Source organism: Oncorhynchus clarkii, chromosome 4 (genome assembly GCF_045791955.1).
Source record: "Oncorhynchus clarkii lewisi isolate Uvic-CL-2024 chromosome 4, UVic_Ocla_1.0, whole genome shotgun sequence".
Taxonomy (NCBI): domain Eukaryota; kingdom Metazoa; phylum Chordata; class Actinopteri; order Salmoniformes; family Salmonidae; genus Oncorhynchus; species Oncorhynchus clarkii.
The window spans coordinates 41,679,278-41,699,996 of NC_092150.1; the positions used below are offsets into that span (position 1 = coordinate 41,679,278).

At 45.8% G+C, this 20,719-nt stretch overlaps 1 protein-coding gene and 1 pseudogene across 9 annotated transcripts in view; both read right to left on the reverse strand.

Annotated features, from left to right (window-relative positions):
• Positions 1-20,719, reverse strand: part of LOC139406820 (myomegalin-like) — a 115,541-nt gene that overhangs the window by 18,944 nt on the left and 75,878 nt on the right. For 7 of the 9 annotated variants that reach the window (XM_071149882.1, XM_071149883.1, XM_071149880.1 and 4 more), the window contains exons 10-26: positions 10,863-11,000; positions 10,531-10,650; positions 10,020-10,112; positions 9,435-9,644; positions 9,144-9,302; positions 8,933-9,037; positions 8,600-8,737; positions 8,304-8,483; positions 7,872-8,066; positions 7,380-7,647; positions 4,350-4,456; positions 3,994-4,160; positions 2,664-3,033; positions 2,383-2,572; positions 2,141-2,257; positions 1,443-1,953; positions 712-959 (exon numbers count right to left, since the gene is read on the reverse strand). In XM_071149882.1, coding sequence (XP_071005983.1) covers positions 712-959; positions 1,443-1,953; positions 2,141-2,257; positions 2,383-2,572; positions 2,664-3,033; positions 3,994-4,160; positions 4,350-4,456; positions 7,380-7,647; positions 7,872-8,066; positions 8,304-8,483; positions 8,600-8,737; positions 8,933-9,037; positions 9,144-9,302; positions 9,435-9,644; positions 10,020-10,112; positions 10,531-10,650; positions 10,863-11,000 — 3,316 coding nt within the window. The remainder of the gene's footprint in view (positions 1-711; positions 960-1,442; positions 1,954-2,140; positions 2,258-2,382; positions 2,573-2,663; positions 3,034-3,993; positions 4,161-4,349; positions 4,457-7,379; positions 7,648-7,871; positions 8,067-8,303; positions 8,484-8,599; positions 8,738-8,932; positions 9,038-9,143; positions 9,303-9,434; positions 9,645-10,019; positions 10,113-10,530; positions 10,651-10,862; positions 11,001-20,719) is intronic. The other 2 variants (XM_071149881.1, XM_071149876.1) reach the window with 1 other exon arrangement.
• On the reverse strand, positions 11,564-13,294 carry LOC139406823 (uncharacterized; annotated as a pseudogene).

The following is a 20,719-nucleotide window of genomic DNA, read 5'->3' on the forward strand; positions in this document are numbered from 1 at the left end:
AAGCACGGTCACACACACTCATGCTATGTCTTGCTGGGCATGAATGGACATGACTGAGAAATTGTGTTTGCAAATGTCTGTTGTAAAGTCAAAAGATGTTGAAGATTGAGTGTATTAGCTACCTGTTAGCTCATGGGTATCGTGTAATTAGGGCTGTAACGATTATGTCATTTTGGGTAAGGATTAAATGTCACGCAAATGGCCACGTTTATTGGTATAATTGTCATTTTTGCCAAAAAATGTTTTGAGCTTGTAATGCACCATAAGGCATCTTTGAAAATTAAATACGACATACCTAATGAATAAAATATAGCTTTAGTGACACCCCTGTCTCAAAAACAAATGGATTTGACCGCGTGCAACTTTTGGAAATCAAGTTTCTAATTCCGACATTCCGTTCTGCTCTTAAAATGATTACAAACTTCACCCACTTCATGTCAAAATGTACAACTGCTATTGGGAAAACTACATCGACTTGCAGATGAAGTTAAAACCCCCTTCTCCTAAAATAAATGTATTAAGACAACTTTGACAAAACACATTTTTTGTTCATGGTCAAATCAAATCAAGGTGATTGTCCACAATTATAGGTTACAATCATTTTGCCAGCGCTATATGTAAATTGCGAACGAATTTGTGTGTTTTTTTGGGTCCAGTAAGTGCTATGTGTGTGCAATGGTGCACATCTTATGTGTCTACATGTGTGTTCACCTCTCCACTCACGTCCGCTGATCTTAGTGCTGACTCGCTGTGCCAGGGCGCTGCTCTGCGCCAGCTGCTCTCTGAAACTCTGGCCCATGTAGTAGTCAATGTCATTGGCACGCAGCAGCTCCTCAAAGCCCTTGGTGGTGTCGCCCAGGTGCTGGGTCAGGATGTGGCACACGCCACGACCCTCTCGCATCCTCTGGCGCAGGAGCGACAGCTCACGGGCCTGCGCCTGAATTAGGGTATCAAACTTCCTGCAAGGAGACAGAGGCGGAAGGAAGAGTCAACATGAGACAGATGAAGAAGGAAGAGTCAACATGAGACAGATGAAGAAGGAAGAGTCAACATGAGACAGATGAAGAAGGAAGAGTCAACATGAGACAGATGAAGAAGGAAGAGTCAACATGAGACAGATGAAGAAGGAAGAGTCAACCTGAGACAGATGAAGAAGGAAGAGTCAACATGAGACAGATGAAGAAGGAAGAGTCAACATGAGACAGATGAAGAAGGAAGAGTCAACATGAGACACATGAAGAAGGAAGAGTCAACATGAGACAGATGAAGAAGGAAGCGTCAATATGAAACAAACTGGTTCCCCCGGGTCAGTGGATTGTCTAGCAACAAGAGGATTGTGGATTCCATTCCATTCCATGGGTCACAAATACTGTGTTTACTGTAAATGAATCTGCTGTATACATTCTAACATGTGGACCAGGGTTAGTGGTTGTGCTACCTACCCAGGCCCAGGCCAGATGGAAGCCTTTCCCTCTGCAGGGAGCCCTGGAGTCCCTGCTTGGGTCCCTTTGCCCTTCCTCAGCTGGTCCTCCAGGGCTCCCACGCGAAACACCAGCTCCTGGAGATCCTTGTCGGGTTTGGGGTGATGTGGGGAGGGCCCTAGACCCCCACCAGACGACTCCCAGCCCTCGTCCTCATCCAGGCCGCTCTGGGAGGGCGAGGACTGGAACTGGATGGCCCAATTGACCTTGCGGGGGGTGGATGGGCCGTTGGAGGGGCCGAAGGGGTCACTGGAGGTGGAGAGGGAGCGCAGGCGGCCCTGGAGACTCCGGATCACCGTCTGGGAGCGGGAGAGTTGCGAGCGCAGGTCCTCAACCAATCGCTGGAGAGATGTGAAGTCATCAGCCTTGGAGGTTGATGTTGGAGGACCGGCCTTCCGAGGATGCACAACACCTGACCACCACTGGGAGCCGCCGCATTCCAGAGAAGTGCACATCTCCAGATCATCAAACTCTGCGGGGAACAGAAAGGGAGGGGACGTGGGTTACACAACTGAAATACAGTACTGCCCTCTTGTGGCTTTACTAAACCATAGCAGATTGTTTAAATCTCCCGATAACCCTCAAGTAATGCAGAGTACAGCAATACTTTAGTGTAAAAAAAAAAATGCTGGCATTTGTAGCGTCAATAGTAATAGTACCTGGGCTGCTGGTCTCCTCCCTCTCAGCCTCGTTCTCACTGCGACCACACGTCTCATAGCCCATGTCCTGTAGATCCACCTGGGCCTGCTTACTGTCCTGCTGCACAGACGTCTCCACTAGAGAAAGAGAGAGAGAACAATACATTCAAATAATTAACGCATGTAGCATATTGCCGTGTGTGTGATAGACAAACAGTATGTGTGCATGTGTGCGTATGTGTGGTGAGGGTGTATTGACTCACTCGGTAGATCTCTGTAGTCTCTGAGCTGCTCCTCCTGAGCCTCCACGGTGGCCTCAGAAACCATGAGTCTCTCCTGCAGCTCCTCGCTCTCCAGCCGGAGCCGCACAGCATTCTCAACCATCACTTTTTCTGTGGGGCTCTGCTTCCTGTCTCCAGCTTCTCCTCCTCCTGCCTCCTCCACATAATCATCCTGCAACACAGGACCAGAGTCACGTAAATATTTAGAATGATATTCCTTTCTTGAGGTAATCAGTCGATGGGGCCTCTCACTGTTGACCTACCATACATACAGTAGCACGCGTTACTAGAGTATAATTTGGTGTGATGTCTTCCCCTTCCTTTGTGGAGTGGGACAGCAGGTCTCCCAGGTCCAGAGAGACAGGCCTAGTGCAGTGTCTCTTCCCCAGGCCAGGGTCTCTCAAGGTGGACCTGGGGGCACAGCGCTTCCCCTGGGACAGACACTCATCCTCCCAGCCACCAGATAGATCCACCCCACACAGCTGCTCGTCCTCCTCCTCCACAACCAGCTTTTCTTCATTCCCCCCTTCTTCCAGGAATCCCTGCTCATCCCTGGGGTCCGTCTCTGACCGTCTCTCTGTCTGGTGAGACTTCAACTCCGTGTTCTCCATGCGTAGGCTGAAGAGGGCTTTCCTGTGTGAGAGAGAGGGCAGACAGACACACCTCAACTAGCACCTCTCATATCCACTGCTCGAACCAGGGTGAAAACCACAGGCGTTTGTGAACCTAGAAGCTGGGACCTCCGTATGTACACCACAGTAATTGTCCGAAAATACAAAAATAGTTGCATGAACCAGGATATATTTTCGTTTACTTCATTTATTCTCATTCACGTTCATTCATATATACACTGAGTGAACAAAACATCAAGGACACCTGCTCTTCACATGACATAGACTGACCAGGTGAATCCAGGTGAAAGCTATGATTCCCTTAATGATCGTCACTTGTTAAATCCATTTCAATTGCATGGCTCTTGAACTTCGCCTCTCCCGAGTCCGTAAGGGAGTTGCAGCGATGGGACAAGACTGTAACTACCAATTTGATATCATGAAATTGCAGAGAAAAAGGGGTAAAACGTTTATTTTTAATTTTTTATATATATAAAAAAATAATGTCCACTTCAATCAGTGTAACCAGGTTAAAGAAGGATTTTTAAGCCTTGAGACAATTCAGACACGGATTGTGTATGTCTGCCATTCAGAGGGTGAATGGGCAAGAGAAAATATTTAAGTGCCTTTGAACAAGGTATGGTAGTAGGTGCCAGGCACACCGGTTTGTGTCAAGAACTGCAACGCTGCTGAGTTTCACGCTCAACAGTTGCCTGTGTGTATCAAAAATGGTCCCTCTCCCAAATGGCATCGAGCCAACTTGACAACTGTAGGAAGCAATGGAGTCAACATGGGCCAGCATCCCTGTGGAACGCTTTCGACACCTTGTAGCGTCTATGCCCCAATGAAATGAGGCTGTTCTGAGGACAAAAGGGGGGTGCAACTCAATATTAGGAAGGTGTCCTTGATGTTTTGTACTCTCAGTGTATACTGTATCTATATCACGTTTCATAATAACATGTATGCAGTCAGCGTGTGTTACCTCATCCTGGTCAGGGAGAAGCCAGACTTCTCCAGCTGAGCCTTGAGCTCCTGCAGCTCTCTCTCCACCACCCTCTTCTGTTGCACCAGCTGCTTCACCTCCACCAGCCCCTGGGCGTCTCCCACTGCCTCTTGGGACAGCTTCCCCTTCCCAGGTCCTCCAGAGTTCTGATTGTAGGAGAGTGGCAAAAATGACAGCGAGAGAACGCTGAGTGTGCAAAATCGCCACAGTGTGTTTGGATCACCCAGGCTGATAACTAAAATATGAGTGGTGGTTAGGAAAGATTCAAATGTGACATGATTAAGACAAAATAATCTACCACTATTTCAATTTTATATGTACAGCACAGGGCCTACCTGCATGGTGGCTAGGGTTCGAGCTGTCAGTTTGGGGTCCTCTTCCTCCATGCTGTCTGCATAGTTACTGTTGACCTCAACATTATCGTTGTCCTCTGAGCTGAATTCTAGAAAGAGAACCGAGACCCCAGAATGCAGTTCTTAGTTGAAACATAAGCAATAACATGGACACATACATGCACACACAAGTCATGAAAAGAAAAGCCCGAAAAGAAAATATCACACTGACATAGAGTACTACTCTTTTGCATTTGTGGCAACAGATCGATTAAAACATACAAATCCTTGACACTTTTTACTTTTGCCAGAGTACAATTCAACAAGCATTTTAATACGGTACATTTTCATACCACACATAGCCTACCCCAATCCTGGCCTTTCTGCATGTCAAAGTCTTTCCACCAAAAAAGCAAACTGATGTGAACGCGTCGACAAAACGACGCTTCCCACGTTCAGTAATGGTGGTGGTCACCCTTGAAACCTCTCCCCCTCTCAGTAATGACAGGAAGAGAAGCTTCAAACATAAAACACGTTATTTTCCTCTGAGGGAATCTATCTCACTGTACTGGGATATACTACTGTACGGGCAGATATACGGTAAGGTAAACTGTAAGATATACCGTAAGTATACAGTAAGAGCAGATACTTTAACTGCTAACAGTAAATACAATAAATACAAACCTACAGACACGGCTCTGTCGAGTTACATGCTACGGTATCGCAGACTAGAGGGCTAGGAGAGGATGTTAAAATGTTTACTGTAAGGCTATTGGAGTAGTTTTACACACATATATATATATATATATTAGTCATTTTACAGTCAAATAAAATTACACAATAGCGGGGGACTAGATGTAACGATTCTCGTTGGTGGAAGGAGAGGAGGACCAAAATGTAGCGTGGTAAGTGTTGGTCATATTTTAATGAAAAACTGAACACTACACAAAATAACAACGAAGAGAAAACGAAACAGTTCTGCCAGGCGAACAGACACTAAACAGAAATTAAACACCCACAACCAAAATGGGGAAGACAGGCTACCTAAGTATGATTCTCAATCAGAGACAACGAACGACACCTGCCTCTGATTGAGAACCATACCAGGCCAAACACATAGAAATATAAAAACAGAAAAAAGAACATAGACTACCCACCCCAACTCACGCCCTGACCAACCTAACACAAAGACATAAAAAAGGAACTACGGTCAGAACGTGACACTAGAAGATAGCTTAAATGTACTGTAAGGAGGTCGCATAACACTCAATGCTTTTAAAACGAATATCATCAAAATGTTTCATTGATCAAATCTACAGGTTTATGACGTATAACTAGGTAATAGTAGATGATGTGATACGAGGTGCAATTGGCCAGGGCAGAGTATTAAATTGTGTCAAACAGTGCAGGATGCACATTCTAAAAAGCATAAGGCCTTTGGCTAATGTAATAGTCCATCATTTTGTCTAGACCTCTATGCAATCTGTTCAGTGTTGGACTTCAGGAATACACTATTCAAATAGAAACTCATTCAAAAGCACGTCTAAGCACTAGCTGCCTGTAATCTTGTGCGGTCAGACAGCAGAGTGAGTGCTAAGAGACTTGAGCGTTACAATATTCTCTTTCCCACAGATGCTGTACTTTGGAGACGCGGCTTGTGCAACAAGAGACGAGTGACACAGACTTTAAGAAGAGGTGTGGCCAGCAGGAGGTATGTTCTCTGCTCATTGGGTCTAATCAGGATGAATCTGATTGGCATGTAAAACATGCAACTAGGAAAGTCTACCCTTGTTTCTATGTAATGAGCACTGCCCTTCAAACATTCGAATAGACTGATGCCATTGGAGCATTTTAGTGTTGAAATGGGGGGGGTTGTGTATATATATACCCACACACGCTCATGCAGTCATGCATCCACACTGTACGTCTAGGTGGGTTTCTTACCTTTTATCCACAAATGGCCTCAACTGATACTACCTATTACTCCGAGTAGAACCAACTGTGACAGGTTGGGAAGTGGAGAGAACCAGGCGTGTTAACAGAGATTGACCTTAACGTAACTGGATACAGATACGTTTATGAACAGTGTACAACTCAGGTAGACTATGTTCATGCAGGAAGCAAGGGAGGTGAGGAGGGAGGGACAGTGGAGCCAGGCCCACCACGAACACCATGTAAACCCAACGACATCAACACAAGGTTTGTTTATTCAGCTCAACACAAGGGTTCGCGCTCCATTGATGATGATGGTAGAGACTGGAGCAAAGCAGCTTCTGCCACGTTATCAGAACAAATGGTTCTGGGGGGGGGTCCTATTTGACAAACCTCTAGTCGAAGAGAGGAGGATTCCCAAGGTCAGAAAACTACGTTTTATTTTTTACATACCGTGGAATCTTATAGCGTGACACTCAGACAACGGTTTATAGATGTTACACACACAATGAGCTAAAACGAATAAGAATAATTCATGGTTGTTGAAATGTACCGTACTCTGGCAAAAGCAAAACATCACCTCTAATCCACTTGAAGCGCACATTTCAGACAGCAGTCGTTATTAGATAGTCCATACAAATTGCAGAGACCGCTATAGCAACACGCAATACCATTACATGGTATATAACCACCATGAATCATGCAGTTGAACATGCGAAGGCACACGCATGTTATTAGTATAAATAGTAGATGTCATAACATGAAACGTGATGCTATCGACACTGTCATACAAAGTTCAAAATCCCTTGCATTGTATGTCAACATAAGTCATATCTTCCCTCTGTTTCTTTGCCTACTGGTTATACATTCAAAGAAGCATTTGATACTTAAGCTGCTGTAAACATAATCTAATGCATTACACAGTTAAAACATACAAATGTAGAATTGCACAAAGCTTTACATTAAGCTAAAACCATATATAAAATAAAATAAACTATTAGCTGATATATAAATAACATTGTGAAGTCTTAACTATGGTTAGCATCATCACCCAAAAAAGGTGCCACTACAGACAGAGCCCCATGCTCCTCTGATGCCCACCCTCAAACTCTGCCTGCCTGTCAGCTGGCCTGGCAGTGCCCTGGGTCCTGAGGGCTGTGAGCTCAGCCTGGGCCTCCCTCTCCCTCCGCAGAGCCAGACGCAGTTCCTCCTGCAAGGCCCGGAGGTCCTGGCTGGTCCCCTGGAAGTCCGGACCCCGGAGGCCTAGCTGGGACCCGTAGGCCAGTGAGCAAGAGGTTAGCTGTCTGCGGAGCTCCTGGAGACGTACAGTCTGCTCACTCATCACCTCACCCAGACGACCTGCCGATTCCTGGAGGGGGAGAAGTGTGAGGAGAGGGGAGGATAGGGAGAGGGAAGGAAAGGATGGAGGTTTTTGAGGATTAAAAGATCTGACTCGATACAGCTTCTTTGTGGCAGAAGTCTCTTTCTCTCTCTCATTCTCTCACTCTTTCTTTCTCTTCTGAATTCTCTCTACCCAATCAGTCCCTCAGACAATACCACACCACAGCTCTCAGGCCAGTGTGGTTTTGTTACCTGGATGTACTGGTCTCTGGTACCGATGGTGTTGAGCAGGTCCTGGACCTGTGAGTGGTGCTCCTGGGCCTGGCGGCTGCGGTCGGACAGCAGTTCCTGGAACAGTTTTTCCTTCAGAGAGAGGCGAGCCTTCAGCTCATCCACCACCTCACTGGGACCTGCCTTCACCTTATCTAGCAGGGCTCCAGTCAGGTCCTGGGATGCAGAGAGCGAGAGATAATGTGAGAGCGGAAGAGCGAGACAGAGGGAAAGAGAGAGAGAGAGAGAGAGAGAGAGAGAGGGAGAGAGAGGGAGAGAGAGAGAGAAGACGAGAAATTGCAAATAGTGTGAAGAATCAAGAATAAAATATTTTGCCACTGATCAGCAAAAATCTATTTGTGCTGGTGTACAGTATATGTATACTGTGGCAAGTGTATAATTAGGGCATGTCACCTCAGCCTCACTGGTACGTGTGTGCAGGGCGTTCTGTAGCTGGCTGATGAGCGTGTCTCTCTCTCTCAGGCTGCGGCTGTGTCTCTCTTCCCTGTCCTCATGGTGGCGCTGTACACTCATCCATGCCTCACACACCTGCTCCAGCTCCAAACCCTTCCCACGCACCAGCACTTCCAGGCTCTTTAACACATAAGATAGAAGGAACTCAGTAACCGGTGTCTAGAAGGAACTCAGTAACCAGTGTCTGTGTGTGTGTGTGTGTGCGCGCGCGCGCGCGTGTGTGTGCTCATCAGTACCGTGATGGTCTCTTCGTTGTTGGACAGTACACAGCGTTGTCTCTCCAGGTCTCTCTCTTTCTCTCTGAGAAGAAGCTGTAGCCGACGCATCTCTCCCTCCTTCTCCTCCACACGTTGGAACTTCTCATCCACCGCTCGCTGATGGGAGGGAACACAACGGAATAGAACAATGTAATGCATCTCTAATGGAACACAGCTGTCAGTCACCACCATCAATCACCACTGCTGTCCATGCAACCCATGCAGTCCTGGATCACGAGTTTGATTGCCCGCCTCTTATATCTGTAATATGTTCTCGTTGAGGTTCATTCTCTCCTAGACGATGACTCTCACCTCCAGTGCTCTGTCCCTGTCCTTGATGCGATCTTTCAGTTTGGTGAGGAGAGTGTCCCTCTTCTCCCTGGGCTCCTGCTGTTGGTCCAACAACTCGGAGTACTCCTGAGAGACAGGGACAGTGTGTGTTGGGACGGCTGTGGATGAGGGAGGTGGTGTGTGAATGGGGTGTGTGCGCGCATGCGTGTGTGAGTGTCTGTCTGTTTCTGACCTGCACCAGCTGCTCTTTGGTCTGTAGTGAGGTCCTCAGCTCTCGGATGCTCTTCTCCCTCTCCTCCTCCTCTCTCCGTCTCTCTCCCTTCTTCTCTTTCAGCTGTTCTTCTTTCCGCTGCAGCTCTGATCGAGCTTTCTCAAGCACCAGATGCAAGTCCTAGAGCAGACAGGTAGGAGCACAGTCTCCTACAATGTTTACACACAAGCAAACGCATGCACATACTCGCAAAATGAAAATATAACCCCATTGCAAGGCTATATATAACCCCCCCCACACACACACACACACCTGGTTGTGTCTCTCAGTACTGTGTCTGTGATCCATGACTCCCTGTAGGTCTTTCTCCAGGCGGTGCAGGGCTCTGGTGAGGTCCTCCTCCCTCCTGGTGGCCTGACGCTGGGCTCTCTGGCCTTCCTGCAGCTCCAGCTGGGCCTGGAACAGAGAGCCCTGGAGGGCCAGCACCTCCCCCTGCCCTCGCACTAACTCCGCCCCAGACACCTGCACCCGAGACGGGGTAGAGGGAGTGGAGATGAGGAGGGTGTGGGTGGAAGAGAGCCAGAGAGTGAAGGCGGTTTACAGATAGCTCTATGTGCTGTGTGCTGGGGTCAGCTGTGCTTTCTCTATACTAGCACTGTGGGACATTACAAAGGATCCTATCAAGCGTATGTATTAATACAAGGTCTATTAGAGATGGAGAAAGCCAAGCTCCTATTACTCTCAATTATCATGTTGATAAAAAATTGTAACACACTACACAAACCGTAAATGACGGTGTCGTCACGTCAGCTGTAGATTTAAGAGCATTTTAGTGTTCTCAGACTTTAGTACGAAGTGTGTGTGTGAGGTGTGTGCACGGTTCAGAGGAGGGCTGACCTGTAGTGTCTGGAGCTGGGTTCTGTTGGCCAGCTCTTTCAAAGAACACAGCACGTTATTCTGCTCCTCTATGACCCGGTACAACTCTGCTGCCTGAGTGGGAGACACACGAAACACACAAAAAGACATGAGTAAAGTAGCCTATTGTTCATCATTGGTTGGACACAATACCGTGTAAAGTGGCCTGCTGTTCATCATTGGTTGGACACAATACCGTGTAAAGTGGCCTGCTGTTCATCATTGGTTGGACACAATACCGTGTAAAGTGGCCTGCTGTTCATCATTGGTTGGACACAATACCGTGTAAAGTGGCCTGCTGTTCATCATTGGTTGGACACAATACCGTGTAAAGTGGCCTGCTGTTCCGGCTTTTCTTTGTGTACCTCCCTCTCTCCTACCAGAGTCTCTTCGTCTCTCATTTTCTCGCTTTCTGTTAGTCCGTCTCTCACTCGCACTCTTTTTGCCTCTCCTTCATTCCCTCTCCCCCCCTCTTCCCTCTCTCCCTCTGTACCTCAGTCTCCTTGCTGTTGACAGTGTCGGTGAGGTTGAGGACGTTTCGTTCCTGTCTCTGGGCCTTCTCTCTGACCAGGCGCAGCTCGCACTCCATGTCCCCGAGTCGCACCTGCAGCTTCTACACATCACATTCACAGACACATCAGAAAAGTGCTAAAAATGTTTATAAGCAGGCCTTTGAATTAATAGTTCAATTTAGTGTTAATTGTCTGAAGACTTAACAAATAATCCGCCTTGGATGCATGTCTACTGTATGCTATGGTCAAGTAGAGTAAAAATAGGAACTGCTTCAGAAGGAGGAATGGTGAAAGTCTGTGGGGGAAGTGGTACCTGGTTCCCGGCCTCGCTCTCTCTGATCTTGGCCTGTAGAGAGTGGACCTGGAGCTGGGCCTTCTGGAGCTCAGTAACACACTGACTTGCAGCAGTCTCATACTGACGAAGCTGGCCTTGCTGTTCATCTAGCAGCCTCTGAAACACACAACACGCACAAATAGGTTCAGGTTTATAACATTCTTTTTTTTTTTAAATGCACGTATATGTACACACACAAGCACACACACACTTCCCATGCCCCTGTGTGAGAGTGGAAAGTGATGAGGTCAGTTCACTGCACTATAACTTCCTGAGAAAGTAGTCCCTCTTTCCACGGCAGAGTGGCATTTATTTCCTGTTTTTTTTGTCAATTCAGCTCTATAGAGCTATCTTTGTGATTGTGAGGGGCTGTTTTGGTCTGTAAAGTCTCTAGTAGTCAGGGATAGTGAAATAACTCAAAATATCCTTGTCATTTCATTTCAAAGATCAACCAATCCTGCTCCCACATAATGTGCTGTAAACCCAATACCGGTAGAACACACACACTAATACACACACAGGACTCAAGCTGGGCTCTAATGATTACATGCTGTTCTATAAGTTCAGTGAATCAAACTTCAGTGGAAAAACCAACCCACTAAACTCTCTGAGTCATACTTATCAAGTGGCCATTATTTCAGAATATCAGTACGCTCATTCCTAGCCATGTATCAAGGGTAGCTAATTATTAACACGACAAAGGAAGCTATGGAGGTGGATTAAACAGTGGAGAGCATGCCTAACACGGGGCATCGTTGTTCATATAGCAACCATTGTCATGGCTACAGACGTGTTGCTAGGATAACGATGGGGGAAAAGTGGTTTCATTGTCTGTAGAATCACGACCCTTCCAGGCCAGTAGATACCATCCCATCTCCTCCCAAATTCAAGCCCCTCTATCTGGTCTCGTTAGTTCCAGTGTGTCTGTTCTATGATCCAGGGGCTGGTGGTGGTCTTGCTAGGTACCTGCTGGAAGCAGAAGGGGCCACACTGCACATAGTCATCAAGCCACTGCTCCTCCATCTCTGACAGCTCTGTCTGCAGCTCCTGCTGACTGCTGGGGGTCACCCACTCTGGGATACCAGGGTGGGAGTAGAGGTCATAGTCTGGGGTTCTGAGGGACAGGGGGAGCCCAGAGAGGCCCGTCTCCAGTTTGGGTTTGACCAGGATAGGGAGCTTGCTGCCTTGAGGGGACTTTAGAGGTCTGTACTCCCAGATCCTCACTAGACAGAGCCAGCTCCATGGTCAACCCAGAGACTGACCCCTCCCTGGGGGCATCATCCCCCTGGAGACGAGGGTCTCGCCTCTGATCCTTCCCTGGGTCCTTCTCTCCTCCCTCTCCCTGCTCTTCCTCTTCCCCAACTTGGTGAGCGGTACAGGGCTGAGCCACGTCCACGGCTGTGTCCTGAGATTCTATCGATGAGCCCGGGCTGAGGGTTATCCTCTCTGTGTCCCCATCGCACAGGGTCCTGTCGCTCTCTGGCCCCAAGGGAGAGGACTCTGAGGGGACAGGCGTGGACTCTGACCCTGTGGAGGTTTCCTCACCCCCCATGGCACTGCCTGAGTAGCGGGTGGAGGGTTCACACGACGTGCTCCTCCTGCCTAACCGCCGAGGTACCTTACACACGGCCTCGTAGTCAGAGTCGGCCACACGGAGAGCCGCACACCCTCTGCACCGCCTGGAGCGATGCCCAGACAGAGTCTCTGATCCTGAGCATTGAGGGTGATGATGCTGGGTGTGGTGCTGGTGATCCGGGGCCGGACTCTGCTGGTCCTCGTGGTCGGCCCAGGATTCGTACACAGAATTGGCCAGGTCGCCCTGAAGCAGGGAGCTGTACCTGGCCTCCTGCAGGGCTGAGAGGTCCACCACAGGGGAGTCACCCTCAGACAGCCCACCACTGGACAGAGAGTGGTGGGCTGTCTGAGGGTGACTCCCCTGTGGTGGAGCCCCAGTACCCCCTAGCCCTCCTCCAGCCCCAATACCCCCTAGCCCTATCCCCATTCCCATCCCAGTCTGATCCTGGGTCTGGTCCTCTGTGTTGTTCTTCCAGTACAAGCCTCCTATACACTGTCTCAGCCGGTCCTTCTCCAGCAGCAGCTTGTGCAGGCGCTCCAGGGACAGAGCCTCCACGCGGGCGATCACTGTGTCGAAGCGGTACATGCGGTCCAGCATGAAGGCACACTTGGAACAGGCAAACTCCCCACGGCCATCACGGGTCAGCTCCCTGCCCAGAGCGTGGGACAGCAGCACCTGCAGGTTGAGTTTGGAGGCTGGGTGGAAGATCCATCGCCGCTGATTACCGCAGAGCTCACGGGCGCAGATCCGACACGCCTCCTTCATTTTAATGTCCAACATCACAGAGAAGTTCTGCTCTCAGTTTTACTGGAGGGGAATTGGGTCTGTTCAGATTGTTCAGGCAATAAAATAACATGTATTGAGCATGATTAAATAAAATCCATGATTTTATTTAAATGATTTAGCTGTGCAATGTTCATTTACTTTTCTTCTATGTTTTATAAAAATGTATTCAAAATAAATAGTAGCCTAATAGACTAGTTACTAGTACATTGTGCCGATTTGCCGTTATGAAAACTCATCGTTGTATCTTCGATGAAGAGAAGCCATCACAAAACGGGGTAGCCTATGCTCTTTGCAGTGCTTTGAAGGGGCGCAATGATTTCTATTCAATCACGATTATATCTATTCAAGACCATCTAAAAATATAGACTGTAGTCTAATAAAACATGGTCAATATATGGAATATAGCGTAATAAGAAAGAAACGTCTGTCATTTGTGATAAGCGCCTAAATCCGTTGTCGTTGTCAGTGTCACCGACACTGCGTCTAATCGGTCGAAACACTTTCAGTTCTTCACAAAATGTCATCAAACAGATGATACATTATCAATAGTGCTCAATTCAGATCTAAACCAAATATATCACGCTATTCTTTTCACTGCGGATGTCATCTCATACTGCTTTTTCTGACACGGCTCATCTAAGACAACAAATTACATTTGCGCTGTCTCATCTCAGCTAATTCAACACTAACACGGAATTCACCACCCGAAAGAAAAAGACTGTAGTGGAGACGTCCTTATAAAAATATGTGGGTGTCCCGTTATTTTTCGGCTCCCTGATAGCAGTTTAGCGGACCGTGTGACGAGGAAAGGAGAAGATGGAACCGATGGTTTCCACGGGGTTTTCACGTGTATCAGAACAGGGCGCGATGGAAACGTTGATCAGGGTTGCCAGGTTCAGCAAATACTCTAACCAATGACAAAACAAAACCCGCCCAAAAGGCCTGAAAACGACCTATTTTTTTCACAGCAAAAGAGGAGTTGCCACATTTATACAATAAATAATGTTTCCATAATGTTAAAGAACCAATATGCAAAATTCGGATTATCAAAATAATAATTATTGCAAACTATGATATGAGGTAATAAACACATTTGAATATATTGCAAGATAAAATATAATTTTCCCTTATTAAACTCCCCAGATAATTTTCCAACATTGGATGTCGATTTAACTCTATGATGACTGCTTTGATTCAGCAAAAAGGCATGAGGGGTTATGGTACAGTACATGGCCAATATACCACCGCTAAGGGCTGTTTTTAAGCAAGACACAACAAGGAGTGCCTGGATACAGCCGTTAGTCATGGTATATTGGCCATATACCACAAACCCCATGTTGCCTTATAGCTATTATAAACTGTTTACCAATGTAATTAGAACAGTAAAAAAAAACATGTTTGGTCATACCCATGGTATAAGGTCTGATATACCACGGCTATCAGCTAATCAGTATCAGGCCTCAAACCCGGTTTATAATTGCAAATAAATCCCTTTTGCGCATCTGCATAACTAAAGCTAAAACCTGAAAGATGAGTTTGAGTGATGAAAGTTGAACAGAGGATCTCAATCTCTGAGCAGGAAACACTTGGAAGAAGAAAAAAATAAATGTTAGGCTATGTTCTGGCAATTGTGCAGTTATTATGTGCCAGATATTAAGACAACAAACAGGTACAAATAGCCCATTTGCGAGATTGACTTGTCATTTCAATAGGCATAGGCTACAGACTAAAATCCGGGTTTATGATTGGAATTCAACTTTGCCATGGTTTGCTTTGATAGGTGAAGGTAGCCTATAGTCCCTGATAGGCCTACCTTTTTATTTCAGATAGTCTACAGTAGCCTAGGCAAGATGTGGTCAAGATCTAAACTGAACGATTTAGCAGCTGGTTTAGATCAAATTAACAGACTAATTCATTTGCAATTTCGAGGTAAGAAGCGCTTGTGTTTCCCAGTAGCTTGCCTGAATAGGCTATTGAGGACGGGGTCATAATTTCAATCACTGAATTTGATATAAATATATGTTTTATTTATTTAACCTTTATTTAACTAGGAAAGTCAGTTAAGAGCAAATGTTTATTTACAATGACGGCCTACCAAAAGGCAAAAGGCCTCCTACGGAGACGGGGGCTGGGATTAAAATAAATAAAATATAAATATTAGACAAAACACACATCACGACAAGAGAGACAACAGAACACTACATAAAGAGAGACCTAAGAAAACAACATAGCAAGGCAGCAACACATGACAACACAGCATGGTAGCAACACAACATGACTACAACATGGTAGCAACACAACATGGTAGCAGCACAAAACATGGTACAAACATTATTGGGCACACACAACAGCACAAAGGGCAAGAAGGTAGAGACAACAATACATCACGCAAAGCAGCCACAACTCTCAGTAAGAGTGTCCATGATTGAGTCTTTGATTGAAGGGATTGAGATAAAACTGTCCAGTTTGAGTGTTTGTTGCAGCTCGTTCCAGTCACTAGCTGCGGCGAACTGAAGAGGAGCGACCCAGGGATGTGTGTGCTTTGGGGACCTTTAACAGAATGTGACTGGCAGAACGGGTGTTGTAAGTGGAGGATGAGGGCTGCAGTAGATATCTCAGATAGGGGGGATTGAGGCCTAAGAGGGTTTTATAAGTAAGCATCAACCAGTGGGTCTTGAGACGGGTATACAGAGATGACCAGTTTACAGAGGAGTATAGAGTGCAGTGAGCTATAGATTGCAGTGAGCTACTGCCTGAGCTATGTTGTTGATGTATATTAAGAAGAGTGGGGGGCCTAGGATCGAGCCTTGGGGTACTCCCCTGGTGACAGCCAGTGGCTGAGACAGCAGATGTTCTGCACTCTTTGAGAGAGGTAGTTAGCAAACCATGCCAAAGACCACTCAGAGACACCAATACTACTTAGCCGGCCCACAAGAATGAAATGGTCTACCGTATCAAAAGCTTTGGCCAAGTCAATAAAAATAGCAGCACAACATTGCTTAGAATCAAGGGCAATAGTGACATCATTGAGGACCTTTAAGGTTTCAGTGACACATCCATAACCTGAGCGGGAACCAGATTGCGTACCAGAAAGAATACTATAGACTATAGACTATATAGACTATAGACTATAGACTATATCAAGAAATCCAGTCAGTTGATTATTGACAAGTTTTTCCAACACTTTTGATAAACTGGGCAAAATAGAAATAGGCCTATAACAGTTAGGATCAGCTTGATCTCCCCTTTTAAATAAAGGACGAACCGTGGCTGCCTTCCAAGCAATGGAAAAGGTTGGAGATAGGTTTGGCGATGATAGGGGCAGCAACCTTAAAGAAAAAAGGGTCTAAACCATCTGACCCAGATGTTTTTTGGGGGTCAAGTTTCAGGAGCTCCTTTAGCACCTTGGACTCAGTGACTGCCTGCAGGGAGAAACTTTGTAGCGGGGCTGGGGAAAAAAGAGGGAGAAGCATCGGGGATAGTAGCATTAGAAGGGGTGGAAGATGAGGAAATGTTGGACGGGCAAGGAGGCATGGCTGAGTCAAATAGGAATCCTGACTTAATGAAGTGGTGATTAAAGGGCTCAGCCATGTGCTTCTTGTCAGTAACAACCACATCATCAACATTAAGGGACATGGGCAGCTGTAAGGAGAAGTGTTTATTCTCCAGGTACCGTGTAAAGTCTCTGTAATTGCAAACAAAGGTTTCTGTACCAAATATTAAGTTCTGCTCTTCTGATGTATCAAATACTTATGTCATGCAATAAAATGCCAATTAATTACTTAAAAATCATACAATGTGATTTTCTGGATTTTTGGATTTTTTTATTAGATTCCGCCTCTCACCGTTGAAGTGTACCTATGATCAAAATTACAGACCTCTACATGCTTTGTAAGTAGGAAAACCTGCAAAATCGACAGTGTATCAAATACTTGTTCTCCCCACTGTATATACAGTTGAAGTAGAAGTTTACATAAACCTTAGCCAAATACATTTAAACTCAGTTTTTCACAATTCCTGACATTTAATCCTAGTAAAAATTCCCTGTCTTAGGTCAGTTGGGATCACCACTTTATTTTATAAATGTGAAATGTCAGAATAATAGTAGAGAGAATGATTTAGGGTGATAAGGTGCAGGCCAGGCAGCAGGCTGTTAGCCAGCCTGCCAACTTAGTGGAATCTGCCACTAGCACAGTCAGTGTAGTCAGCTCAGCTATCCCCATTGAGACCGTGCCTCGAACTAGGTTGGGCAAAACTAAACATGGCGTTGATCACCTTAGCAATCTCACTGGAGTGAAGACCTCCTCCATTACTGCCATTATTGAAAGAGATTGTGATACCTCACATCTCAAAATAGGGGTACTTAATGTTAGATCCCTCACTTCCAAGGCAGTTATTGTCAATGAACTAATCACTGATCATAATCTTGATGTGATTGGCCTGACTGAAACATGGCTCAAGCCTGATGAGTTAACTGTGTTAAATGAGGCCTCACCTCCTGGTTACACTAGTGACCATATCCCCTGCGCATCCCGCAAAGCGGAGGTGTTGTTAACATTTATGATAGCAAATTTCAATTTTTCGTCTTTTGAGCTTCTAGTCAATCACTTTTTATAGCTACTGTTTACAGGCCTCCTGGGCAATTAACAGTGATCCTCACTGAGTTCCCTGAATTCCTATCGGACCTTGTAGTCATGGCAGATAATATTCAAATTTTTGGTGACTTTAATATTCACAAGGAAAAGTCCACAGTCACACTCCAAAAGGGTTTCAAAGCCATCATCGACTCAGTGGGTTTTGTCCAACATGCCTCTTGACCTACTCACTGCCACAGTCATACTGTCCCATGGAATAAATGTTGTGGATCTTAATGGTTTTCCTCATAATCCTGAACTATCAGACCACAATTTTATTATGTTTGCAATCGCAACAAATAATCTGCTCTGACCCCAACCAAGGATCATCAAAAGTCATGCTATAAATTCTCGGACAACCCAAAGATTCCTAGATACCCTTCCGGACTCCCTCCGCCTTCCCAAGGAAGTCAGAGTACAAAAATAAGTTAACCACCTAACTGAGGAACTCAATTTAACCTTGCGCAATACCCTAGTTGCAGTCGAACCCCTAAATACCAAAAACATTTGTCATAACAAACTAGCTCCCTGGTATACAAAAAATACCCGAGCTCTGAAGCAAGCTTCCAGAAAATTGGAACGGAAATGGCACCACACCAAACTGTAAGTCTTCCGACTAGCTTGGAAAGACAGTACTGTGTAGTACCAAAGAGCCCTCACTGCTGCTCGACCATCCTATTTTTACAACTTAATTGAGGAAAATAAGAACAATCCAAAATGTATTATTGATACTGTCGCAAAGCTAACTAAAAAGCAGCATTCCCCAAGAGAGGATGGCTTTCACTTCAGCAGTGATAAATTCATGAACTTCTTTGAGGAAAAGATCATGATCGTTAGAAAGCAAATTACGGACTCCTCTTTAAATCTGCGTATTCCTTCAAAGCTCAGTTGTCCTGACTCTGCACAACTCTGCCAGGACCTAGGATCAAGGGAGACACTCAAGTGTTTTAGTACTATATCCCTTGACACAATGATGAAAATAATCATGGCCTCTAAACCTTCAAGCTGCATACTGGACTCTATTCCAACTAAACTACTGAAAGAGCTGTTTCCTGTGCATGGCCCTCCTATGTTGAACATAATAAACATCTCTCTATCCACCAGATGTGTACCAAACTCACTAAAAGTGGCAGTAATAAAGACTCTCTTGAAAAAGCCAAACCTTGACCCAGAAAATATTTTTTAAACTTTCCTGAAGACAATGTATATGAAACGCTTCAGTCTGTTTTTAGACCCCATCATAGCACTGAGACTGCACTTGTGAAGGTGGTAAATTACATTTTAATGGCGTCAGACCGAGGCTCCGCATCTGTCCTCGTGCTCCTAGACCTTAGTGCTGCTTTTGATACCATCGATCACCACATTCTTTTGGAGAGATTGGAAACCCAAATCGGTCTACACGGACAAGTTCTGGCCTGGTTTAGATCTTATCTGTCGGAAAGATATCAGCTTGTCTCTGTGGATGGTTTGTCCTCTGACAAATCAACTGTACATTTCGGTGTTCCTTTTAGGACCACTATTGTTTTCACTATATATTTTACCTCTTGGTGATGTCATTCGGATACATGTTAACTTTCACTGCTATGCAGATGACACACAGCTGTACATTTCGATGAAACATGGGGAAGCCCCAAAATTGCCCTCGATGGAAGCCTGTGTTTCAGACATAAGGAAGTGGATGGCTGCAAATGTTCTACTTTTAAACTCAAACTGTTGAATCTGTTGAATCTGACAATTAATCTTGATGGTTGTACAGTCGTCTCAAATAAAACTGTGAAGGACCTTGGCGTTACTCTGGACCCTGATCTCTCTTTTGAAGAACATATCAAGACTGTTTCAAGGACAGCTTCTTTCCATCTACGTAACATTGCAAAAAGCTGAAACTTTCTGTCCAAAAAATGATGCAGAAAAATGAATCCATGCTTTTGTCAGTTCTAGGTTAAACTACTGCAATGCTCTACTTTCCGGCTACCCAGATAAAGCACTGCATAAACTTCAGTTAAAGCTAATCACGGCTGCTAGAATCTTGACTATAACCCAAAATTGTGATCATATTACTCCAGTGCTAGCGTCTCTACACTGGCTTCCTGTTAAGGCTAGGGCTGATTTCAAGGTTTTACTGCTAACCTACAAAGCATTACATGGGCTTGCTCCTACCTATCTTTCCAATTTGGTCCTGCCGTACATACCTACACGTACGCTACGGTCACAAGACGCAGGCCTCCTAACTGTCCCTAGAATTTCTACGCAAACAGCTGGAGGCTTGGTGGTTGAAGATATCCCTCTCGTGGTGTGGGGGCTGTGCTTTGGCAAAGTGGGTGGGGTTATATCTTGCCTGTTTGGCCCTGTCCGGGGGTATCATCGAATGGGGCCACAGTGTCTCCTGACCCCTCCTGTCTCAGCCTCCAGTATTTATGCTGCAGTAGTTTATGTGTCGGGGGGCTGGGGTCAGTCTGTTATATCTGGAGTATTTCTCCTGTCTTATCCAGTGTCCTGTGTGAATTTAAGTATGCTCTCTCTAATTCTTTCTTTCTTTCTCTCTCTCGGAGTACCTGAGCCCTAGGACCATGCCTCAGGACTACCTGGCCTGATGACTCCTTGTTGTCTCCAGTCCACCTGGCCATGCTGTTCAACTGTTCTGCCTGCGGCTATGGAACCCTGACCTGTTTACCTGACATGCTACCTGTCCCAGACCTGCTGTTTTCAACTCTCTAGAGACAGCAGGAGCGGTAGAGATACTCTGAATGATCGGCTATGAAAAGCCAACTGACATTTACTCCTGAGGCGCTGACTTGATGCACAATCGACAACCACTGTGATTATTATTATTTGACCTTGCT